Below are 20,410 nucleotides of genomic sequence, written 5' to 3'. Positions count from 1 at the left end.
AATTACTACATGTATAAGAGCACCATAGAAATATATATGTAAAAAGTTATACAGAGAAAATAGGGAAGACCAAAATAAATGGCACCATGTACCAGCGTTATGGAGAGGAATACTCAATATTATCAAAACTTCAGTTCTCTCCAAGTTGAATTCAAAAAGCTGTTTCTAAACTTATATGGGAATGCAGAGGACCAAAACCAGCAAAGACACTCTAGGAACAATGCCGAGACCAGCTCAGTCGGGGAGACCCTAACCCAGTGGCGCTAGAGGAATTAAAGACACACACACAGAAATATAGAGGCGTGAAGTGGGGAATCAGGGGTCTTACAGCCTTCAGAGCTGAGAGCCCCAAACAGAGATTTACCCACATATTGATTAACAGCAAATGAGTCATTAGCATTGTTTCTATAGATATTAAATTAACTAAAAGTATCCTTTATGGGAAACAAAGGGATGGGCTGAATTAAAGGAATAGGTTGGGCTAGTTAACTGCAGCAGGAGTATGGTGGTGCAGGATACGGAAGGCATATTGACAGTCAGTATAAATACTGATGCAAAGTCTCTTTGCAAGAGTGAGGGCCTGAGTTAAGGCAATGAGTTTGGCTTGCTGAGAGGTGTTAGGATCTGTGGGGTCAGCTAGGTTTGCTTTTGTGAGGATGGCAAAACTAGGTATCCAAAGGCGGAAGTACCTAACCATGCCTAGTAAGGAAAGGAGTTGTTGTTTTGTAGAAGGGACTGGGGTCTGGGAGATTAGCCAGACATGATCAGCAGGGAGAGCACGTGTGTTTTTATGAGAATTATGCTGAGATAGGTAACAGATGAGGATGAAATTTGGGCTTGACTGAAGTAATGGGGGCTGTCTGTGAAGGCTTGCAGTAGTACAGCCCAGGTAATTTGCTGAGGCTGATGGTTGTCAGGGTCAGTCCAAGTGAAAGCAAAGAGAGGCTGGGATGAGTGTGCAAAGGAATAGTAAAGAAAGCGTGTTTGAGATCCAGAACAGAATAATGGGTTATGGAGGGGTTGGGGAGGGAGGTATTGAGAATAGAAGAGTATATGGCTTTGGCACCATGGGGTGGATAGGCAAGACAATTTGGTTGATAAGGTGCAGATCCTGAACTAACCCGTAAGGCTTTTCCAGTTTTTGGACAGGTAAAATGGGGGAATTATAAGGAGAGTTTATAAGCTTTAAAAGGCCATGCTGTAGCAGGTGAGTGATAACAGGATTTAATCCTTTCAAAGCATGCTGTGGGATGGGATATTGGCATTGAGCAGGGTAAGGGTGATTAGATTTTAATGGGGTGGTAAGGGGTGCATGATCAGTCACCAAGGAGGCAGTAGAGGTGTCCTATACTTGTGGATTAAGGTGCAGAGATACAAGGGGAAGATGTGAAGGAGGCTTTGAACTGGAGAAAAGGGCAGCAATGAGGTGTGGCTGTAGCCTAGGAATAGTCAGGGAAGCAGATAATTTAGTTAAAATGCCTAGACCTAATAAGGGAACTAGGCAGGTGGGGATAACTAAAAAGAAGTGCACACAAGAGTATTGTCCAAGTTGGCAACAGAGTGGGGGAGATTTAAGGGGTCTAGAAGCCTGGCCGTCAATACCCACAACAGTTATGGAGGCAAAGGAAACAGGCCCTTGAAAAGAAGGTAATGTGGAGGGGGTAGCCTCTGTATTGATTAAGAAGGGGACGGACTTACCCTCCACTGTGAGAGTCACCAGAAGCTCGGCGTCCAGGATGGTCCAGGGGGCTTCCAAGGCGATCAGGCTGCATCAGTCTTCAGCCACTAAGCTGAGAAGATCTGGGAAGGAGTCAGTCAGAGAGCCTTGGGCCAGAGTTCCAGGGGCTCTGAGAGTGGCTGCCGGGTTGGACAGTCTGATTTCCAGTGGGGTCCCACACAGATGGGACATGGCTTAGGAGGAATCCCAGGCTGCAGGCATTCCTTGGCCTAGTGGCCAGATTTCCAGCACTTGAAGCAAGCTCCTGGGGCAGGCAGTCCTGAAGGAACGCCTGGCCACTGCGGTTCAGGTGTTTGGAGTTCTTGTGTGCTGGAGATGTGGCTGGGGTTTCTCTCACAGTGGAGGCAAGGAATTGCAACTCAGAAATATGTTGCTACTTGGCTGCCTCTAGTCTATTACTGTACATCTTGAAGGTGGGGTTAATTAAGTCCTGTTGTGGGGTTTGAGGGCTGGAGTTTAATTTTTGGAGTTTTATTTAATGTTGGGAGCAGATTAGGTAATAAAATGTATATTGAGAATAAGACAGCTTTTTGACCTTTTAGGATCTAGGGCTGTAAAGTGTCTCAGGGTTGCTGCCAAACAAGCCATGAACTGGGCTGGGTTTTTATATTTGAGGAAAAAGATCCTAAACACTGACTGATTTGGGAGAGGTCGGATAAAGAAAAAGGAGTGTTAACCTTGACATGCCTTTAGCTCCAGCTACCTCTTTAAGAGGAAATTGTTGGGCAGGTGGGGGAGGACTAGTCGTGGAATGAAACTGTAAGCCGGACCAGGTGTGAAGAGGGGAGGTGATGAAAGGATTATAGGGTGGGGGAGCAGAGGCTGAGGAAGAATTGGGACCTGGCTTGGCCTGGTGAGGAGCAGCCTGGGGAGGAGGGGAGATGTCAGATGGGTCTGTAAAGAAGAAAGATTGGAAAGACGCAGCAACACTTGGGGTTGGGACTGAGGGGACAGGCGGGGAGGGGGGGGAAGAAGGAAGATTTGGGATGAGTTGCATTGGGAACAGAGACTAGGGAGGGACCAGTGTGTAAAAGAATGCCTGGACATCAAGCACCTCAGACCATTTGCCCATATTATGACAAGAATTATCTAGATCTTGTAGGATGGAGAACTTGAAAGTGCCATTTTCTGGCTATTTTGAACCATTGTCAAGTTTGTATTGAGGTTAAGCGGCATTGCAGAAGAAAATAAGGCATTTAGGCTTTAGGTCAGGTGTGAGTTGAAGAGGTTTTAAGTTCTTGAGAACACAGGCTAAAGGAGAAGAAGGAGGAATGGAGGGTGGAAGTTTGCCTATAGGGAAGGAGGCAAGTCCAGAGAAAAGAGAGGGTAGAGACATGGAGAGAAGGGGAGGGGGGTGCTTGTCCCCCTGGAAAGTGGAGAAGGAGTGGGGAGTGCTTGCCCCCCAAGAAAGTGGAGAGAAAAGAGAGGGTACAGACACGGAGAGAAGGGGTGGGGGGTTGCTTGCCCCCCAAAAAGTGGTGCTTGCCACTAAGGGTGAAGGATCAAGGCAGGCGTCCCCGCAGTGATCAGACACCTCTGAAACGTGGGTGAATAATCAAGCAGGCGTCCTCGCAGTGATTAAACACCAAGGGAAGGCTGTTTTCCCGAGTCCTTGACTGGCACCAGAGTTTTGGGCTCACAGATAATACGCGTCTTCTCTGTCTCTACCAGAAAAGGAACTGAAATTAAGAGAAGGGAGAGATTGAAGTGTGGCACCAAGACTGAAAGGAGAAAGAGGTGGAGGGATAGTGAGAGAGGTTGGAGAAGAGAGTAAAGAGAGGCCACCTACCCAACTTAAAATTGGGGAGATGATCCTTGGGCTGGTTGGTCTGAGGACCAGAGGTTGTACGTGGATCTTTTTCTCATGGAGCAAAGAGCAGGAGGACAGGGGATTGATCTCCCAAGGGAGGTCCCCCCATCCAAGTCACGGCACCAAATTTCACGCGCGTACGTGTGAAGAGACCACCAAACAGGCTTTGTGTGAGCAACAAGGCTGTTTATTTCACCTGGGTGCAGGCGGGCTGAGTCCGAAAACAGAGTCAGCGAGGGGAGATAGGGGTGGGGCCGTTTTATAGGATTTGGGTAGGCAGTGGAAAATTACAGTCAAAGGAGGTTGTCCTCTGGCTGGCAGGGGTGGGGGTCACAAGGTGCTCAGTGGGGGAGCTTTTGAGCCAGGATGAGTCAGGAGAAGGAATTTCACAAGGTAATGCCATCAGTTAAGGCAGGAACAAGCCATTTTCACTTCTTTTGTGATTCTTCAGTTACTTCAGGCCATCTGGATGTATACATGCAGGTCACAGGGGATATGATGGCTTAGCTTGGGCTCAGAGGCCTGACAGCTCTGACATACCCACTGACCCCAGGGCACCTCCTGCCAATGTGTTTGGCACAGGGAACACCCCCACACTGGCCCCATGCTGTGCCCTTGTGGCCCCGAGGCTGCAGCACAGGATTCCTGTCTGGCCCTGGACCTGCCCAGGGCCCTGCTCTCTGCCACCACTCACAGGACAAACCCAAACAATTGCTGTCCTCCCTCTGAAATGGTGGCCATGGGGGTGCAGGGAAGCCCTTGCATCCCTCCTGTGCCCAGACCCCTCAGCCCCACACTCTGGCTGGCTGCATCTGCTGTCCAGAGCCCTTGGTCACAAGACATGCAGCCCGGACCAAGTGATGACAAGGGAGCCCCTTCCTAAGCCTAGAGATGGTCTAAAGCTTCATGGAACTGCTGGTCCCATGCTGGTCCACTGCTGGGACTCACCTGCAGCCAGATTCCCAGGTGAGGCTGAGGTGGCTCAAAGTGGTGCACGGGAGATGTCTGATATCAACCCTCTCCTGGAGGTAGATGATGTCTCCACCCTGGTGACTTCCCTGGCCTCCAGCCACCACCACCCCCAGTGTCCCCAAGGCTGAAGGTGCAAGCTTGCCCTGGCCCTGGCCCTGGCATAGAAAGTGCATGATCTGGTCATGTTATGCAGGTGAGGATACCTGTGTGCCAGGTAACCTCAGGCAGACATGATGGTGTTTGTGGGGCAGTCCTGTAACCTGCAGTGTGGTGGGTGGCATGGATGCGTGTGACACCCAGGAACTTCCCCTCATGGTAGTTGAGGAACCACGTGTGTATCGGGTGGGGGGGTGATGGGAGAGACAGGTGAGTGGCTGGGCACAGGCAAGTGAGTGAGTGACAGCTACACAAACCCCACCACTGAGCACGTCCCTCCCAGGGCAAAGCAGATCAGACCACAGGCCCAGCCCTGGGAGGCCCACAGGGGCCTCAGGTCCTCAGGAAGCCTCCTGGCCCTCTCTGCCCTCAGAGGACCCCACTCCCTCTAGAGAGCCCCCCAGCTGGCTCCACCTGCAGCTGTGCGGGTGGGAGGGGGACACATTGCTACAGGGTCCAGAGAAGGAAGGAAGATGGAGGGAGGGCGGCCCTCTGTTCCCTGACCCTGACGCTCAGCCCCCTGCGGCCCTCCTGGAGCCCACACCTTTCAGCTGCAGTCTCCCAGCCTCTCTCCCCAGGATGAAGCCCACTCCACCAGTGCTTTTCCACTGTAGCTGGCTTTTCCCCTTGGGGAGGGTCCTCAGATGGTGTAAAGTGAGGAAGGTTCCCCTGGCCCTGCCCCGCAGGGCCCCCACACAAGGCCTCCCCCACCTCTTCCCGTCTCTATCAGACACAGAGGCAGAGACAGAGGCAGCCACGTGCCCAGTCCCAGCAACAATCACACCCTCATATTCATATAATCACAGATCCCCACCCTACACAGTCACACACCCCAACTGCAGGTGCCACACACACACCCCACACGCTCCCAACAGCGCATTCCACTCACACACACAGTCCCATTCTCACATATGTGCACCCAAGCGTCTTGCCCCACACACAACGTGACAGGCCACAGAGCAGGCTGAGAGTCTCAGAGTGCATGGACGCCTGCACCGCACAGGGACCCGCACAGGACCGCGCCCAGCCAGGGGTCCTCGCCTGCACCGCAGCTGCCTGGATCCTGCGCCATGGGATGGGCTGGGGGTCCTGAAATCACCTGCGTGCCAGGGCTCTCTCTCACACGTGAAGTTGTTTCCACAGGAAGGTGCATGCTACACACAACACATAAGGCATTCTTGAGGTAAAGGAGAATTCCATTTATTCACTTTATCAAAGTACGATACGTGGGGTCCTCATGATGCCAACAGCCAATGCCAGACTCAAGGTTGAGTCTGACCCTGACCCGCCTCTTGGCCTTCCCATTAGAGCCAGGAGAAAGGCAGCATGCCCAGCACCTCCACCACTGTCTCTTTAGCACAGTGGTGGAGTTTCTGCACAAGAAAACAGAGCCAGAAAAACAAGTAAGGCTTCTGAAGACCCTAATCCATAAAGCTCTACTGAGAGATGTAAAATAAAACTTCAGTGAATGGAGGAAATGCACCAGACCCTCAAAGCCAGGACTCAATATTAAAGGGTGTCAGCTCCAAATTAACACAGAATTTGAAAGCACTTCAAATCAGAATTCTAGCAAGTATTTTTTTCTTTCATAATTTGAAATAAAAGTTCTTCACCAAATAAATGTGTAAGAATATTCAATCCCAAACTAGTAAACTGGGAAAAGGACATTCACAGGCAACTCACAAAAGGGAAGCCCATGGCCAATGCATGCAAAAGATTCTCATTCTCACAGCTCATCAAATGCACACATTCAAATTATTTTCATCAAATCGATACAGACTTTGTTTTCTTATTGGCAACACCTAGGGTTGGTAAGGATGCGGGAAACGGTATTTTCCTATGACTGATGGGAACACTGCTTGGCACAGATGTTCTAGTGGGCAAGGTGGCCATGTGCATCCAAAGGCAGGAACCCTTGGCCTGCCATTTTCACGTTCAGGTCTTGATCCTTGGTAAATAACGAAAGCCAGGCCCAAACAAATAGCTACTTTTTTTTGTTTTGTTTTTGTTTTTGTAGAGACGGGGTCTGATACGGTTTGGCTCTGTGTCCCCACCGAAATCTCATCTTGAATTGTACTCCCATAATTCCCACGTGTTGTGGGAGGGACCCAATGGGAAATATTTTGAATCATGGGGGCAGTTTCCCCCATATTGTTCTCATGGTAGTGAATATGTCTCACGAGATCTCATGGTTTTATCGAGGGTTTCCGCTTTTGCACCTTTCATTTTCTCTTGCCGCTACCACGTACCTTTTGCCTCAGGCCATGATTCTGAGGCCTCCCAGCCATGTGGAGCTGCAAGTCCCATTAAACCTCTTTTTCTTCCCAGTCACAGGTATGTCTTTATCAGCAGCATGAAAACAAACTAATACAGTAAATTGGTACTGGGAGTGGGGTGTTGCTGAAAACATACCCGAAAATGTGGAAGCGACTTTGGAACTGGGTAACAGGCAGAGGCTGGAACAGTTTGGAGGGCTCAGAAGAATATAGGAAAATGTGGGAAAGTTTGGAACCTCCTAGAAATTTGTTTAATATTGGATAAAAATGCTGATAGTGATATGAATACTAAGGTCCAGGCTGATGTGGTCTCAGATGGAGATGAGGAACTTGTTGGGAACTGGAGCAAAGGTGATTCTTGTTATGTTTAAGCAAAGAGATTGGCGGCATTTTGCCCCTGCCCTAGAGATTTGTGGAACTTTGAACTTGAGAGAGATAATTTAGGGTATCTGGCGGAAGAAATTTCTAAGCAGAAAAGCATTCAAGAGGTGACTTGGGTTTAAAAACATTCCATTTTAAAAGGGAAACAGAGCATAAAAAATTGGAAAATTTGTAGCCTGATGATGCAGTAAAGAAACACCCATTTTTTGAGAAGAAATTCAAGCTGGCTGCAGAAATTTGCATAAGTAACAAGGAGGGGAATGTTTAACCCCAAGACAATGGGGAAAATGTCTCCAGGGCATGTCATTGGTCTTCCCATCACAGACCCAGAAGCCTAGGAGGAAAAAATGGTTTTGTGGGCTGGACCCAAAGTCCCCATGCTGTGTGCAGCCTAGGACTTGCTGCCTTGTGTCCCAGCCACTCCAGCCATTGCTAAAAGGGGCCAAGGTACAGCTCAGCCCATGGTTTCAGAGAGTGCAAACCCCAAACCTTGGCAGCCACCATGTGGTGTTGAGCCTGTGGGTGTACAGAAGTCAAGAATTGAGGTTTGGGAACCTCGATCTAGATTTCAGAAGATGTATGAAAATGCCTGGATGCCCAGGCAAAAGTTTGCTGCAGGGGAGGGGCCCTCTTGGAGAACCTCTGCTAGGGCAGAGCAGAAGGGAAATGTGGGGTTGGAGCCCAAACACAGTATCCCTCCTGGGGTACTGCCTAGTAGAGCTGTAAGAAGAAGGCCACCATCCTCCAAACACCAGAATGGTAGATACACTGACAGCTTGCACAAGGTGCCTGGAAAAGCCGCAGACACTCAATGCCAGCCCATGAAAGAAACCAGGAGGGGAGCTATACCCTGCAAAGCCACAGGGGTGGAGCTGCCTAAGACTATGGGAACACACCTCTTGCATCACTGTGACTTGGATATGAGACATGGAGTCAAAGGAAATCACTTTGGAGCTTCAAAATTTGACTGCCCCGCTGGATTTTGGACTTGCATGGGTCCTGTAACCCCTTTGTTTTGGCCAATTTCTCCCATTTGGAATGGCTATATTTACCCAATACCTGTACCCCCATTGTATCTAGGAAGTAACTAACTTGCTTTTGATTTTACAGGCTCATAGGTGGAAGGGCCTTGCCTTGTCTCAGATTAGACTTTGGACTGTGGACTTTTGGTTTAATGCTGAAATGAGTTAAGAATTTGGGGGACTGTTGGGAAGTCATGATTGGTTTTGAAATGTGAGGACATGAGATTTGAAGGGGCCAGGGGCAGAATGATATCGTTTGGCTCTGTGTCTCCACCCAAATCTCATCTTGAACTGTACTCCCTTAATTCCCACATTTTGTGGGAGGGACCCAGTGGGAGAGAATCTGAATCATGGGGGCAGTTTCCCCCACACTGTTCTCATGGTAGTGAAGAAGTCTCACAAGATCTGATGGTTTTATCGGGGGTTTCTGCTTTTGCATCTCTGTCATTTTTCTCTTGCCGCCACCATGAAAGTGCCTTTTGCCTCCCACCATGATTCTGAGGCCTCCCCAGCCATGTGGAACTGTAAATCCAATTAAACCTCTTTTTCTTCCCAGTCTTGGGGATGTCTTTATCAGCAGCGTGAAAACAGCCTAACACAGGGTCTCGCTGTGTTACCCTGGCTGGAGTGCACTGGCAGTCATAGCTCCCTGCAGCCTGGAATCCTGGCCTCAAGCGATCCTCCTGCCTCTGCCTCCCAGGTAGCTGGGACCACAGGCAGGAGCCAACCGCACCCAGCTCTAACTGCCATATTATTTATCACCGCATGATTTATAAAAGCCAGGTCCAGTAGAAAAACAGATGATGTTTTATAAGAAATAAATCATTTAAATTTCCTAAATGTACCACAATGAACGTATGTCGTGTTGTAGAAGAAAATTTTCACATGGGAGTCATACTTACTTTTTTGAAAAGGAGGGCAAGGTCCTTGCACAGAAAATGTTTATACACCACCGTCACAGAGCGGATTTTACTAGAGGCGTCTCTCTAGATAACATCTCAATACAGATGGGGTGATGGGTGTGTCCTGGGGCCATGAGAAGCCTCCTGCAGCTCAGCGCTTCAGGACTCCTAGGAACTTCCAGTCCCAGAAGGCAGGGGGAGAGGCCTGGCGGGAACGGAGGGACACAGCTGCTCCTGCATCCCAGGCTGAGCTGCTCCATACAGGGCAAGGAAGCAGCTAAGGGGTTGGAGTCGGCCATCCTGGCCTCATCTCCAGGGTCCTGGCCACACAAAGTCAACACAAAGGTAACCCCAAATAAGAACATGTCCATGCAAAGGTACACGGGTCAACGCACCTTTAAAAATAAAACCAAAAAGGCTTCTGCTTGCATAGGGTGGACTGGGACCTTCACTCATGTCCCCTCCTTCTGGTGACCAAACCAAGGCTAAGGGAGTATTGAAACTTCCCACCTCACAGGCCAGGTGCAGTGGCTCACACCTATAATCCTAGCACTTTAGGAGGCTGAGGCGGGCAGATCACTTAAGGTCAGGAGTTAGAGACCAGCCTGGCCAACATGATGAAACCCTGTATTCACTAAAAATATAAAAAATTAGCTGGGACTGATGGCAAGTGCCTGTAATCCCAGCTACTTGGGAGGCTGAGGCTGGAGAGTCACTTGAACCTGGGAGGCCAAGGCTGTACTGAGCTGAAATCCTGCCACTGAACTCCAGCCTGGGCGACAGAGCAAGACTCCATCTCAAAAAAAAAAAAAAAAAGTCCCACCTCACACTAACAAAGAGAATGAGGAGGGATCCTTAGAGCACCTGAGATTTCAACCACATGGAGCAGGAGGAAGATGCTGTGACTGAAAGGGAGCTTGGTGGGTCTCAAGGGAAGATGCTCCAAGGTGGAGTCAGGACAGGGAAACCTATTTGCTCCTCAACCAGCTACAGAGGCTGGGAATCAGGCTCTGCTCCAGGGGATGTGTGAGACCAGGACTGGAGGCTGAAGCCGTAGGATGGATTGAAATCTGCGCATCATTTATCGTCTTCAGCAGGGAGCTCGGGCTTCCTCTGTGAAGTAACCCAACAGCTTCTCCCATCACCACCACCAAGAAAAATAGCATCCACCTAGTCCAAGTCTATAATGCAATGACTCACTCCCTACCCCATCCCCCTATGCAAAAGCCCATCCACTGACAAGCACTGTCCCAGACACCAGGGCTCCCCTCCAGGTCTCCAGCTCCCTGGTGACAAGACTGACAGACAAAACTAATGGAACCTGGTACCTAGAAGAGGATGAGAAGGATCCCCGTGAACCCTAGAGAAGACAAGGGGATGTGACCGGGCAGACCCTCAGGGGGCACAAGACACAGATTCAACTGGCATCCAAAGGGGACAGTCTGGAATTTTTTTTTTTTTTTTTTTGGTTTATGTTTGTTCTTTTGGGCATCAAATACTGCACCCAAATATGAGCCATTCATCTTAAGACAACTGCTTTTGTCATAAGAATCCTGTTCTGATGTTCACAATTAACTCTGGACAACTTAAAACTTATTAGTGACACTGCTATCTAATAATCAAGTATTTCATCATAGGCTGAACACAATTTTTTTTTTTTTTTTTTGAGACAGAGTTCACTCTTGTTGCCCAGGCTGGAGTGCAATGGCACGATCTCGGCTGACTGCAACCTCCGCCTCCCGGGTTCAAGCGCTTCTTCTGCCTCAGCCTCCCGAGTAGCTGGGATTACAGGCATGCGCCACCATGCCCGGCTAAAAGTTTTGTATTTTTAGTAGAGACAGGGTTTCTCCATATTGGTCAGGTTGGTCTCAAACTCCCGACCTCAGGTGATCCGCCCACCTCGGCCTCCCAAAGTGCTGGGATTACAGGCGTGAGCCACCGCACCCGGCCAGGCTGAACACAATTATTAAATGAAAAGAGCAAAGTTTCTCCCGCTCTTTCTTACCTTCAAACCAAACCAAAAAGGTAGTTTTCACATGGAAAGAGCACCTACTTCAGGGAGACTCAATTTTTAACCAGTTTTATTTATATTTATTTATTTATTTATTTTTGAGATAGCGTCTAGCTCTGTCACCCAGGCTGGAGTGCAGTGGCGTGATCTCGGCTCACTGCAACCTCAGTCTCCCCAGTTCAAGCGATTCTCGTGCCTCAGCCTCCTCCCTAGTAGCTGGGACTACAGGTGCCCACCACCACACCTGGCTAGTTTTTGTAATTTTAGTAGAGATGGGGTTTCGCCATGTTGGCCAGGATTGTCTCAAACTCCTGACCTCAAGTGACCTATCCGCCACAGCCTCCCAAAGTGCTGGGATTACAGGCGTGAACCACCATGCCTGGCTGTTAACTAGTTTTCTTAAACCCTACAAGCTCTAAAACACTAGACAAGGCTTTCTAGAGTAAATAGGATGATAAAAAGTTAAAATTCCCTGGAAGAGTCTGTTTTCACCAACTTGCAAGAAGTGAAAGAGCCGATTTCTTTCTGTTTATTCTTTAAAAGGTTTGGCCTGCACCCTCAGTGCACACTGTGGAAGGAAAGCCCCATAGTCACAAGGGCTGTTCAGGGACAGAGCTTCCCATCCATCCAATCCACAGCCAGGAATCTTGACGGCAGCAAGAGAAAAGTCACTTATCGCCTCCGAGAGAGGCTCCATGAGAGACACAGCCAACTTCTCATCAGAAACCATGAGCGTCTGAACACGCGGAGTGCACATTCAGAGCGCAGAAGAGAAAGGGAACTAGGCTGGGCAAGCTGATGGCAGGGCTGGTCCAGGGATGGGCTGGGACTCCCAGCCCCAATCTGTTCTCAGGGACAAGAAGTCCTGGCTGAGATCCACGCAGCTCAGGAAGGTGGTGACCCCAGGCCATGGGTCCCGCTGAGGATGCCTGGAAATCCGCATCAGCCCAGCTGGCTCAGGTGGAGATGGAGGCTCCGGGACAGTGTGGGATGGGAGGAGGGTGAGTAAACGCCAGGCCCGGTCCAGCGCCTCTCCCTGGCCTCCGGCCTGCAGCCCACCCTAACCCTTCCTCAGCAGGGCTGATCACTATCAGGGATGGCCCAGGTGCTGTCAGAGAAGAGGGTGAGCCAGCTGTGTCCTGTGTGCCTGTGACAGGTCCCAATGGCAGGAACTTCAGGCAGGGAGGCAGAGATCCCACACAGTCCTGTCACCATGGCAGGGCAGGTGTGTGACCCGGGCGGGTTCACGTGCGCAGCGTGGAGAGGAGTGTGCGCTGGGTGTAGGACAATGGGCGTGGCAGGTGGGGGGAGGCACAGGTGGGCGGGTGTGACAGGCACACAACCATCACTGCTGAGCACCTCCCTACAAAGCGCCAGGGGGCCCAGGGCTACCAGTCCTGAGGGCCCACAGGGGGGCTGGCATCCCTGGGGAATCCTTGGGCCCTGTGCCCTCCTGGCAGCCCTGTGACACATGCCCCAGGTCTGGGATGGTGGCCCAGCAATGCCCTCAGGGCCAGGGAAGTGGGTGGAAGGAGAGGAGCTGCGTCCACACTCCTCCTGAGTTTCCTGAGCACTCTCCAGGATCCCAGGCCACCCTGGGGTATCCGGGAAGGGACTAGGAACCTGGCAAGGGCCTGGGCCTGAGATAGGTGAGCTCCTTCCACCACCTCAGGCCTCAGGGCCCCTCCCACCTCTGAGCCCCCACCCAGGCTGGCTCCCAGAATCCCCCATCATCCCCATGAAATGTGTGCACATGCCCCTCTCCCAGGTCCCCACCAGCCTCTAGGGAACACGCCTACCATGGGGGCGGGGTGGGGGCAAAGCCTCCAGAGCTGGGCTGGGTGGAGGCTGCAGGTGGCCCTGGTGCTCCCCCCTCTCCCAGACCTGTTCTTGATCCCCACCCCAAGGCTCTCCTGGGTGGGCCCCACAGGCTGCGCCTACTCCTAACCCTGCAGCCAGCAAAGCCCTCACCCCTCCCGAGTGTGGCACCGGAAGTCCTTGCTGGCCTCCTGGCCAGATGACAGCTGCCAGACACGGAGACAGGACCCTGTGATGGGGAAGGGCCTTCTCTCGGCCTCTGCTCACGAGCTAGAGACCAGCCTCAGGGCGGGGCTGGGTGGGAGGGATGAGCACAGCCGCACCCTACCCAACACACCCCAACCTCCAGTCACCCTCTGGCCCACACTGCTCCCCACACCTCTGCCCAGGTCTCATAAATCCTGCCCAGTGGCCCCTCCCCACACAGCCCCCCAAGAGCAGTTCCACTTGGGATTGTCATGGTACCTGCAGCTCAGCAAGCTGACATCTGTGCTTCCCACCCCAACAGGGGCAGGGAGCCCGGATGAAGAAAGAATGAGGGCAGAGGGCACCCCATGCCCAAGACCCACCCGCCCCAGGACCCTCCAAGAGGCCATCAGGGCGACGCCAACACACACACACACAAATACACACACAATTACACCCCACAGTGTGGTCACTTACAGGAGGTGAGCCTTTTCCACTGGTGGGTCAGGCCTCAGTGGGGTCACTGAGAACCCGCCAAATCCTCCCAAATCCCCGCATCAGGGCTCTGTTGGTCTTACTCCAGTTCAATCCCTCTCTCCCTCTCTCTCTCTGCAGCTTATCCTGTCTCCGTATCTTTCCCCCTCATTCTCGGAGTCACTCAGTCTCCCTCTTAAACAACAGGTCTCTCTCCCACTCCATCTCCCACCATCTCTCCCAATCTCTCATTCATTTTCTGAAATATTCAATCCCTTTCACACACGACTTTCTCCGTCTCTCTCATTGATACACACACTCTCCCCCATCCCTGTCTCTCTCTCTCTCTCTCTCACACACACACACACACACACACACACACACACGCACACAGGCAGACTCAGCCCTCCAGGGTCTATGCCTCTGAGCTGAGCCCCTCTCAGAGGCAGGCTTGTCTGGGGATTGCAGGGAGCACTCACGCCCACATAGGATGTGTCCATGTGGACAGCGCTTGGCCCTTTATGTACCCACTGTGGATCCTTCACTAGGCAACCAGGCTGGACTTGGACCAGTGCAGGTGGAACTAAGCCAAGACCCTGAAGGCCAGGGCAGGGTCAGCTCCAGCCTCAGCACTCGCCCTAAACCAGGCACGGTGGAGAGGAGCGTGAGCCACCAGGCGGGCCCAAGCTGGAGAGCTCACCGCATAGCAGGGACAGGGATGGCAGGAGACTTGCCACTCAGACCAGGGAAGGATGACAGGGACCCCAGGCACAGGCGCAGGTGTCAGCAGAGACCACATCAGTGGGGGTCCCCTTGGGCAGGTGGGGGGTGGCACCCAGGGCTGGAGGGTCACAGGCCACTGGCATGGCTCAGCCTAGTTCTCACACAGCATCCTCCATCTCTATAATCATGAGGTCAGTGTCACCCCTGGGCATGAAATGGAGATACTGCTGTTGGCAAATGAGCTTGGAGAGCAGGGGCCAAGACTTGTGGGTGTCAAGTGAGGTGTCACAACTGGGACCTGACTTCATAGAGGCCAAGATGAGAAGGTTCTGAGGAGGAAGAAAACCCGGGAGAGTGGCTCCCATGGAGGGAACTGCCATGCACAGCTCCGGGGGAGGAGGTGGAGCAGTGGCCACCAGCCCTGACAGAAGGCAATGTGGGGCCCAGGGGCCCAGAAAGAAAGGGCAGAGTGTGGCCTGGTGAGGCCACTGCCCCAAGGGCCATGCAGTCCCTTGACTGCGACCTTTGACAAAGTGTGTTACTTGGGTGGGGTTGGGGGGACTCCAAGCTGTGATGACTCAGGCCAGCTGGCAGGAGCGTGCATGGTGACCGGGATGGAGCAGGGTTCAGTGAAGCAACCCCATGGATGTAAGCACAGGGCCCACCATGGCACACGCAAAGGAAGGGGAGGAGAAGGACCGGGTTGGCAACAAGGAGAAACCCGGCTCAAAGCAGGTTTGAGGGAGGAAGCAGAGAGGACAGTTCAGAGAACAGCTTTGCAACTGACCAGTTAGAAGGCAAAGCAGCCCAGGCCAGGCGCTGTGGCTCAAGCCTGTAATCCCAACACTCTGGGAGGCCAAGGTGGGCTCGCTTGAGGTCAGGAGTTTGACACCAACCTGGCCAACATGCTGAAACCCTGTCTCAACTAAACATACAAAAAGTAAGGCCAGGCACAGTGGCTCATGCCTGTAATCCCAGAACTTTGGAAGGTCGAGGCGGATGGATCACTTGAGGCCAGGAGTTCCAGACCAGTCTGGCCAACATGGTGAAATCCCGACTCTACTAAAAATACAAAAATTAGCCAGGCCTGGTGGCGCACACTTGTAATCCCAGCACTTGGGAGGCTGAGGCAGGAGAACGCTTGAACGTGGGAGGCAGAGGTTGTTGTCAGCCCAGATCACGCCACTGCACTCCAGCCTGGGCGACAGAGCCAGACTCTGTCTTTAAAAAAAAAAAAAAAACATAGCTGGGCATCATGGGGCACACCTGTAGTCTCAGCTACTGGGGAGGCTGAGGCATGAGAATTACTTGAACCCTGGAAGCAGAGGTTGCAGTAGGCCCAGATTGTGCCAATGCACTCCAGCCTGGGCGACAGAATGAGACCCTGTCTCAAAAAAAAAAAAAAAAAAAAAAAGCCGGGCGCAGTGGTACACACCTGTAATCCCAGCACTTTGGGAGGCTGAGGTGGGTGGATCGCCTGAGGTCAGCAGTTGGAGACCAGCCTGACCAACACGGTGAAACCCCGTCTCTACTAAAAATACAAAATTAGCCGGGCGTGGTGGCGTGCACCTGTAGTCCCAGCTACTCGGGAGACTGAGACAGGAGAATTGCTTGAACCCGGAAGGTGGAGGCTGCAGTGAGCCAAGATTGCGCCACTGCACTCCGGCCTGAGTGACAGAATGACACTCCGTCTCAAAAAAAAAAGAAAAGAAAAAGCAGCTCAGCTAGCAGGAGAGAGCCAGCACCGGAGCCTTCACGCCTGGACTTTACTCTCTGGCCCCAGTGGGATCACCTCCTCCAAGAAGTGGCCCCTGGTCCTGCTGAAGGCCCCACTCTAAGATGCAGCGCTCTCCACGCTATGGATAAGGCTCCCTGACCATCCCTGTACTTGCCGGCTCAGCCCACCAGGTGGCGCCCGCGCCATGCCTCGGCCCTGCTGGACTCCGAAGCCGCCACTTCCCTGCGGGCGCCTCCTGGTGTTCCCTTGGGCTCGGCCTGAACAGCCCTGCTGGTTCCCGGAGCCTAGCCCAGCCCCGCGAGTGATTCACTGAACTCACACCTGACGGTGGGGGAGGAAGGGGAGAGCAGCAGCCAAGAGGCGGGTCCAGGCTCTCCCAGGGGCGAGTGACTTCAGTCCAGATGTCCCCTGAACCCCTGGGGATTCCGCATCAGGACCAGGGCCTCCCATGTCCAGACCCCACATTCCCGTCAATGTGTCCCGGGGAGCACGGAGGGACCTCCACACTGCATTTCATGGGGCGACCGCCCTTAACACCCGGACACACACGGAACCCCACACTACCCCTAAAATCTGAAAGGTGGACACGCGTGGCGAAGTTTTAGAGGAATTTATACAAAAGTCCTGAAACCACAAGGTTCTTACCACCTGAAAACCAGCTCCGTAACAGACAAACTAGACACTTGTGAGTTTGCCGGAATTTGCTTTAAAAATAACAAGGCTGGTCCAAGATCTTAGAAGAAAATTATATTCTTTTAAAGAAAATGAAAATATCCTCAAGGGAAAAACTTAATTTAAGTCAAATCTTGTCCTTTTGTCGTGGAGCCCCTTGCCCCGCGCGCAGACACAGGCTTTCCTGAAGCGTGGCCAGGGCGCCCCTCTCATCGCTCCTGAGCGAGACCCGGGGCTGGAGTCACACGGGGATTTTCCCGAGCTGAGCAGGGGGGTGGGGGGGGGGCCGAGCCAGGAGCCCTGGAAGAGGGAGCAGGGCGGCAACTGGGGCCGCAAACACCCATCAAAGTCCCCAGGACCAATTCCCACAGACACCACGTGGCCACAGGCAGTGCCCTTTGCAGGCCCCCTCCCCAAGGGTGTCATTCCTCACCCCCTCCTGGGACCCCGCCTAAACCAGGCACCCTTCCACCCACCAGCAGGAACTGCGCTAGGAGATGCAGGAACACCCATGTCCCCGCCAGCCCCGCCTTCCAGACCACATCCTGCCTGGGACTGCGCTTTGCGAGGTCGGGGTGGGGGGAGGGCGGGGGCCAGGCCCCTGAACAACAGACAGCAGCTCCCACCCAGGAATGCAGCCGGGTCACCTCGCACCCCTGGCCAAGACAGGGGCCCTCTCCAGCCTGGTGACCCACGGCCTACCCTGAGGCTGCAGGGCGCAGGGGGCCTCCAAGTGGAGAAAGCTGGTGATGGGGTGGGTGGGAGGCAGGGCCCGCAGGGAAGTGACTTGAGCAGGCACAGACGGTGAATAAATAGAAGCTTCCACGCGGGGGTCCGGCCCCTGCAGACAGCAGCTCGGTGGGAAAGTGTGATTGGAGGGAGCTCCGCTGACGCTGACCAGGGCCACCCACGCGGGCCCTCCCTCCACACCCACACCCACCCCGGCCCAGGGACGGGTTTTCCCCTGCTCAGAGCTCAGTGACGTGCACAGTGGGTGAGGGAAGAGGCCCAGGTTGGAGGCGCCGCAGGTGGCAACGACGACACAGCAGGTGGCCCGCCAGGGGATAGCAACGGCGTCCCTCCTCCCCGCTCAGCTGCAGCCCGCAGTCCTAGGGAAGAACACAGCCCCCAGCCCCAGAGTCAGCAGACAAGCGCACATCAGAGGTCACGGGACGGGGGAGGGACGGAGGGAACGGGCAGATCTGCAGGGTGCCGCAAAACAACATAAAGACTCTTCCGCCCGGGCGCAGGGGCTCACACCTGTAATCCCAGCACTTTGGGAGGCTGAGGCGGCTGGATCATCGCTTCGGTCAGGAGTTCGAGACCAGCCCAGCCAACATGGTGAAACCCTGTCTCTACTAAAAATACAAAATTAGCCGGGCATAGTGGCACATGCCTGTAATCCCAGCTCCTTGGGAGGCTGAGGCTGGAGAATCACTTAAACCCAGGAGGCAGAGGTTGCAGAGAGCAGAGAGCCTGCCATTGGATTCCAGCCTGGGTGACAACAGCGAAACTCCGTCTCAAAAAAAAAAAACTCTTCCTCTGCCAGAGGGGGTGTGGGAAGCCCGGCATGGAGCACTGGAGACTGGAGCTGCCTCTCAGGTATCCAAGAGGAAGTCACTGGATATGAGTCAGACTGCAGGGAGAGGGCTGGGCAGTCAACATGGGTGTCAGCATAAAAACCTGATGGTTTGGGTGTTTTTTATTCGTTTGTTGTTGTTTGTTTGAGACAGGGTCTCTCACTGTCGCCCAGGCTGGAATGCAGTGTCTGGATCCCAGCTCACTGCAGCCTCAACCTCCAGGGCTCAAGTGATCCTCCCAGCTCAGCCTCCTGAGTAGCTGGGACCACCGGCACACCCTGCCACGCCCTGTGAATTTTGTTTATTTTTTGTAGTGATGGGGTTTCATGTTGCTCAGGCTGGTCTAGAACTCCTGACCTCAAGTGATCCTTCACCTCGGCCTCCCAAAATGCTGGGATTACAGGCATGAGCCACCGTGCTTGGCCTGTTTTTTGTTTATTAGACAGGGTCTCACTCTGTCACCCAGGCTGGAATGCAGTGGTGCGATCTCAGCTCACTGCAGCCTCAAACTCCTGGGCTCAAGCAGTCCTCCCACCTCAGCCTCCCAAGTAGCTGGGACTACAGACACGTGCCACCATGCCCGGCTAATTTTTTTTCCCTTGTATTTTGTAGACATGGAGTCTTGCTGTGCTGATCAGGCTGATCTTGAACCCCTGGCTTCATAACCATCCTCCCACCTCGGCCTCCCAAAGTGCTGGGATTGTAGGCGTGAGCCACCGTACCCAGCCAAACGTGATGGGGTTTTTTGTTTTTGTTTTTTTTGAGACAGAGTCTCGCCCAGACTGGAGCGCAGTGGCATGATCTCAGCTCACTGCAAGCTCCGCCTCCCGGGTTCACGCCATTCTCCTGCCTCAGCCTCCCGAGTAGCTGGGACTACAGGCACCCGCTACCACGCCCAGCTAATTTTTTGTATCTTTAGCAGAAACGGGGTTTCACCATGTTAGCCAGGATAGTCTCGATCTCCTGACCTCGTGATCCGCCCGCCTTGGCCTCCCAAAGTGCTGGGATTACAGGCGTGAGCCACCGCGCCCGGTCACGTGATGGTTTTTAAAAACAAAACAGGAGACTACCTCTTCCAGGGGGTGCAGATCACTAGAAAAGAGAAGAGGGCAAACAGCAGAACCTTCCATGAGGAGGTGGGAAGAGAACAGGCCTGGGCAGAAGAGATTCAAGGAGAAACGAAAGTGAAGAAAACCACAACCTGGCAGCCCCGAGGGCAAAGTGAAGCAAGTGGGTGGAGGAGGGAGCGGCCCTGTGCTCGAAGCTGCTGGGGGGCCCGGAAGGAAGTGTCCACCAGTTCCCGCCACACAGGGGTCCCTGGAGCAGGGTGAAGGGATGAATGCCACCCCCGGGTGGTCTGAAGAGGCAATGGTGAGAGGACCTGGGAAGCAGGGGGCTGGCTTCAAGTACCTTATCTCGCAGTTTTTACCTTTGCGGGCTCGGGGCTGGAATGCTGGCGGCTTTGACCCGTTACCCAGAGCCCCTGACACCAACAACTGGCCCGCCCTGCGCAGGGAAGGGAGCTGGGCTGCTGCAGTGGCACCACATCACTCCTTTCCCTGGTCTCCTGTCTGTCCCACCACAGGCCACTGGCTGGGCCCTGCTACTGACCGCTGCACACCAGGCCAGGGAGGAGTGCGGGGTCCCGGAGGTATCAGTCCCCATCCAACAGCCTCGCGGCAGCACAGCACCACCACCAGCCGCCTGCCCCGCTCTGACTCTCAGCGTCAACCTTTTGCTGCGCTTGGTACTGGACAATCCCCAGGGGACCGCACAGTCCACAGGACGGCCCAGCAAGTGGAGGGACGCGGAGGTCCTGTTAGGGCTGGAGGGGAGCCCTGGCCCCTCTGCAGACCATCCCTGCTCCTTGTCCTCCCTCCTGGGTACCCTGACACAATCGGTGCTCCCATGGGGCCACTCGCCTGCACCCAGGAGACCTTGTCACCCAAGG

At 53.4% G+C, this 20,410-nt stretch overlaps 1 protein-coding gene across 3 annotated transcripts in view; it reads right to left on the bottom strand.

Moving 5' to 3' along the window:
• Nucleotides 1–4,683: 4,683 nt before the first annotated feature.
• Nucleotides 4,684–20,410, bottom strand: part of WTIP (WT1 interacting protein) — a 32,134-nt gene continuing 16,407 nt past the window's right edge. Inside the window, exon 8 of one of the 3 annotated variants that reach the window (XM_063701211.1) lies at nucleotides 4,684–9,462. In XM_063701211.1, the coding sequence (XP_063557281.1) occupies nucleotides 9,409–9,462 (54 nt within the window). In that variant the 3' untranslated portion in view covers nucleotides 4,684–9,408. Of the gene's footprint in view, nucleotides 9,463–16,890; nucleotides 17,989–19,467; nucleotides 19,552–20,410 lie in introns of those variants that run through there. The other 2 variants (XM_031004099.3, XM_055368926.2) reach the window with 2 other exon arrangements.

The sequence above is a fragment of the Gorilla gorilla genome, chromosome 20 (assembly GCF_029281585.2).
Source record: "Gorilla gorilla gorilla isolate KB3781 chromosome 20, NHGRI_mGorGor1-v2.1_pri, whole genome shotgun sequence".
Classification (NCBI taxonomy): Eukaryota; Metazoa; Chordata; class Mammalia; order Primates; family Hominidae; genus Gorilla; species Gorilla gorilla.
The sequence above is the reverse complement of the archived record's forward strand: the minus strand, read 5'-3'. Positions and strand labels throughout refer to the sequence as shown.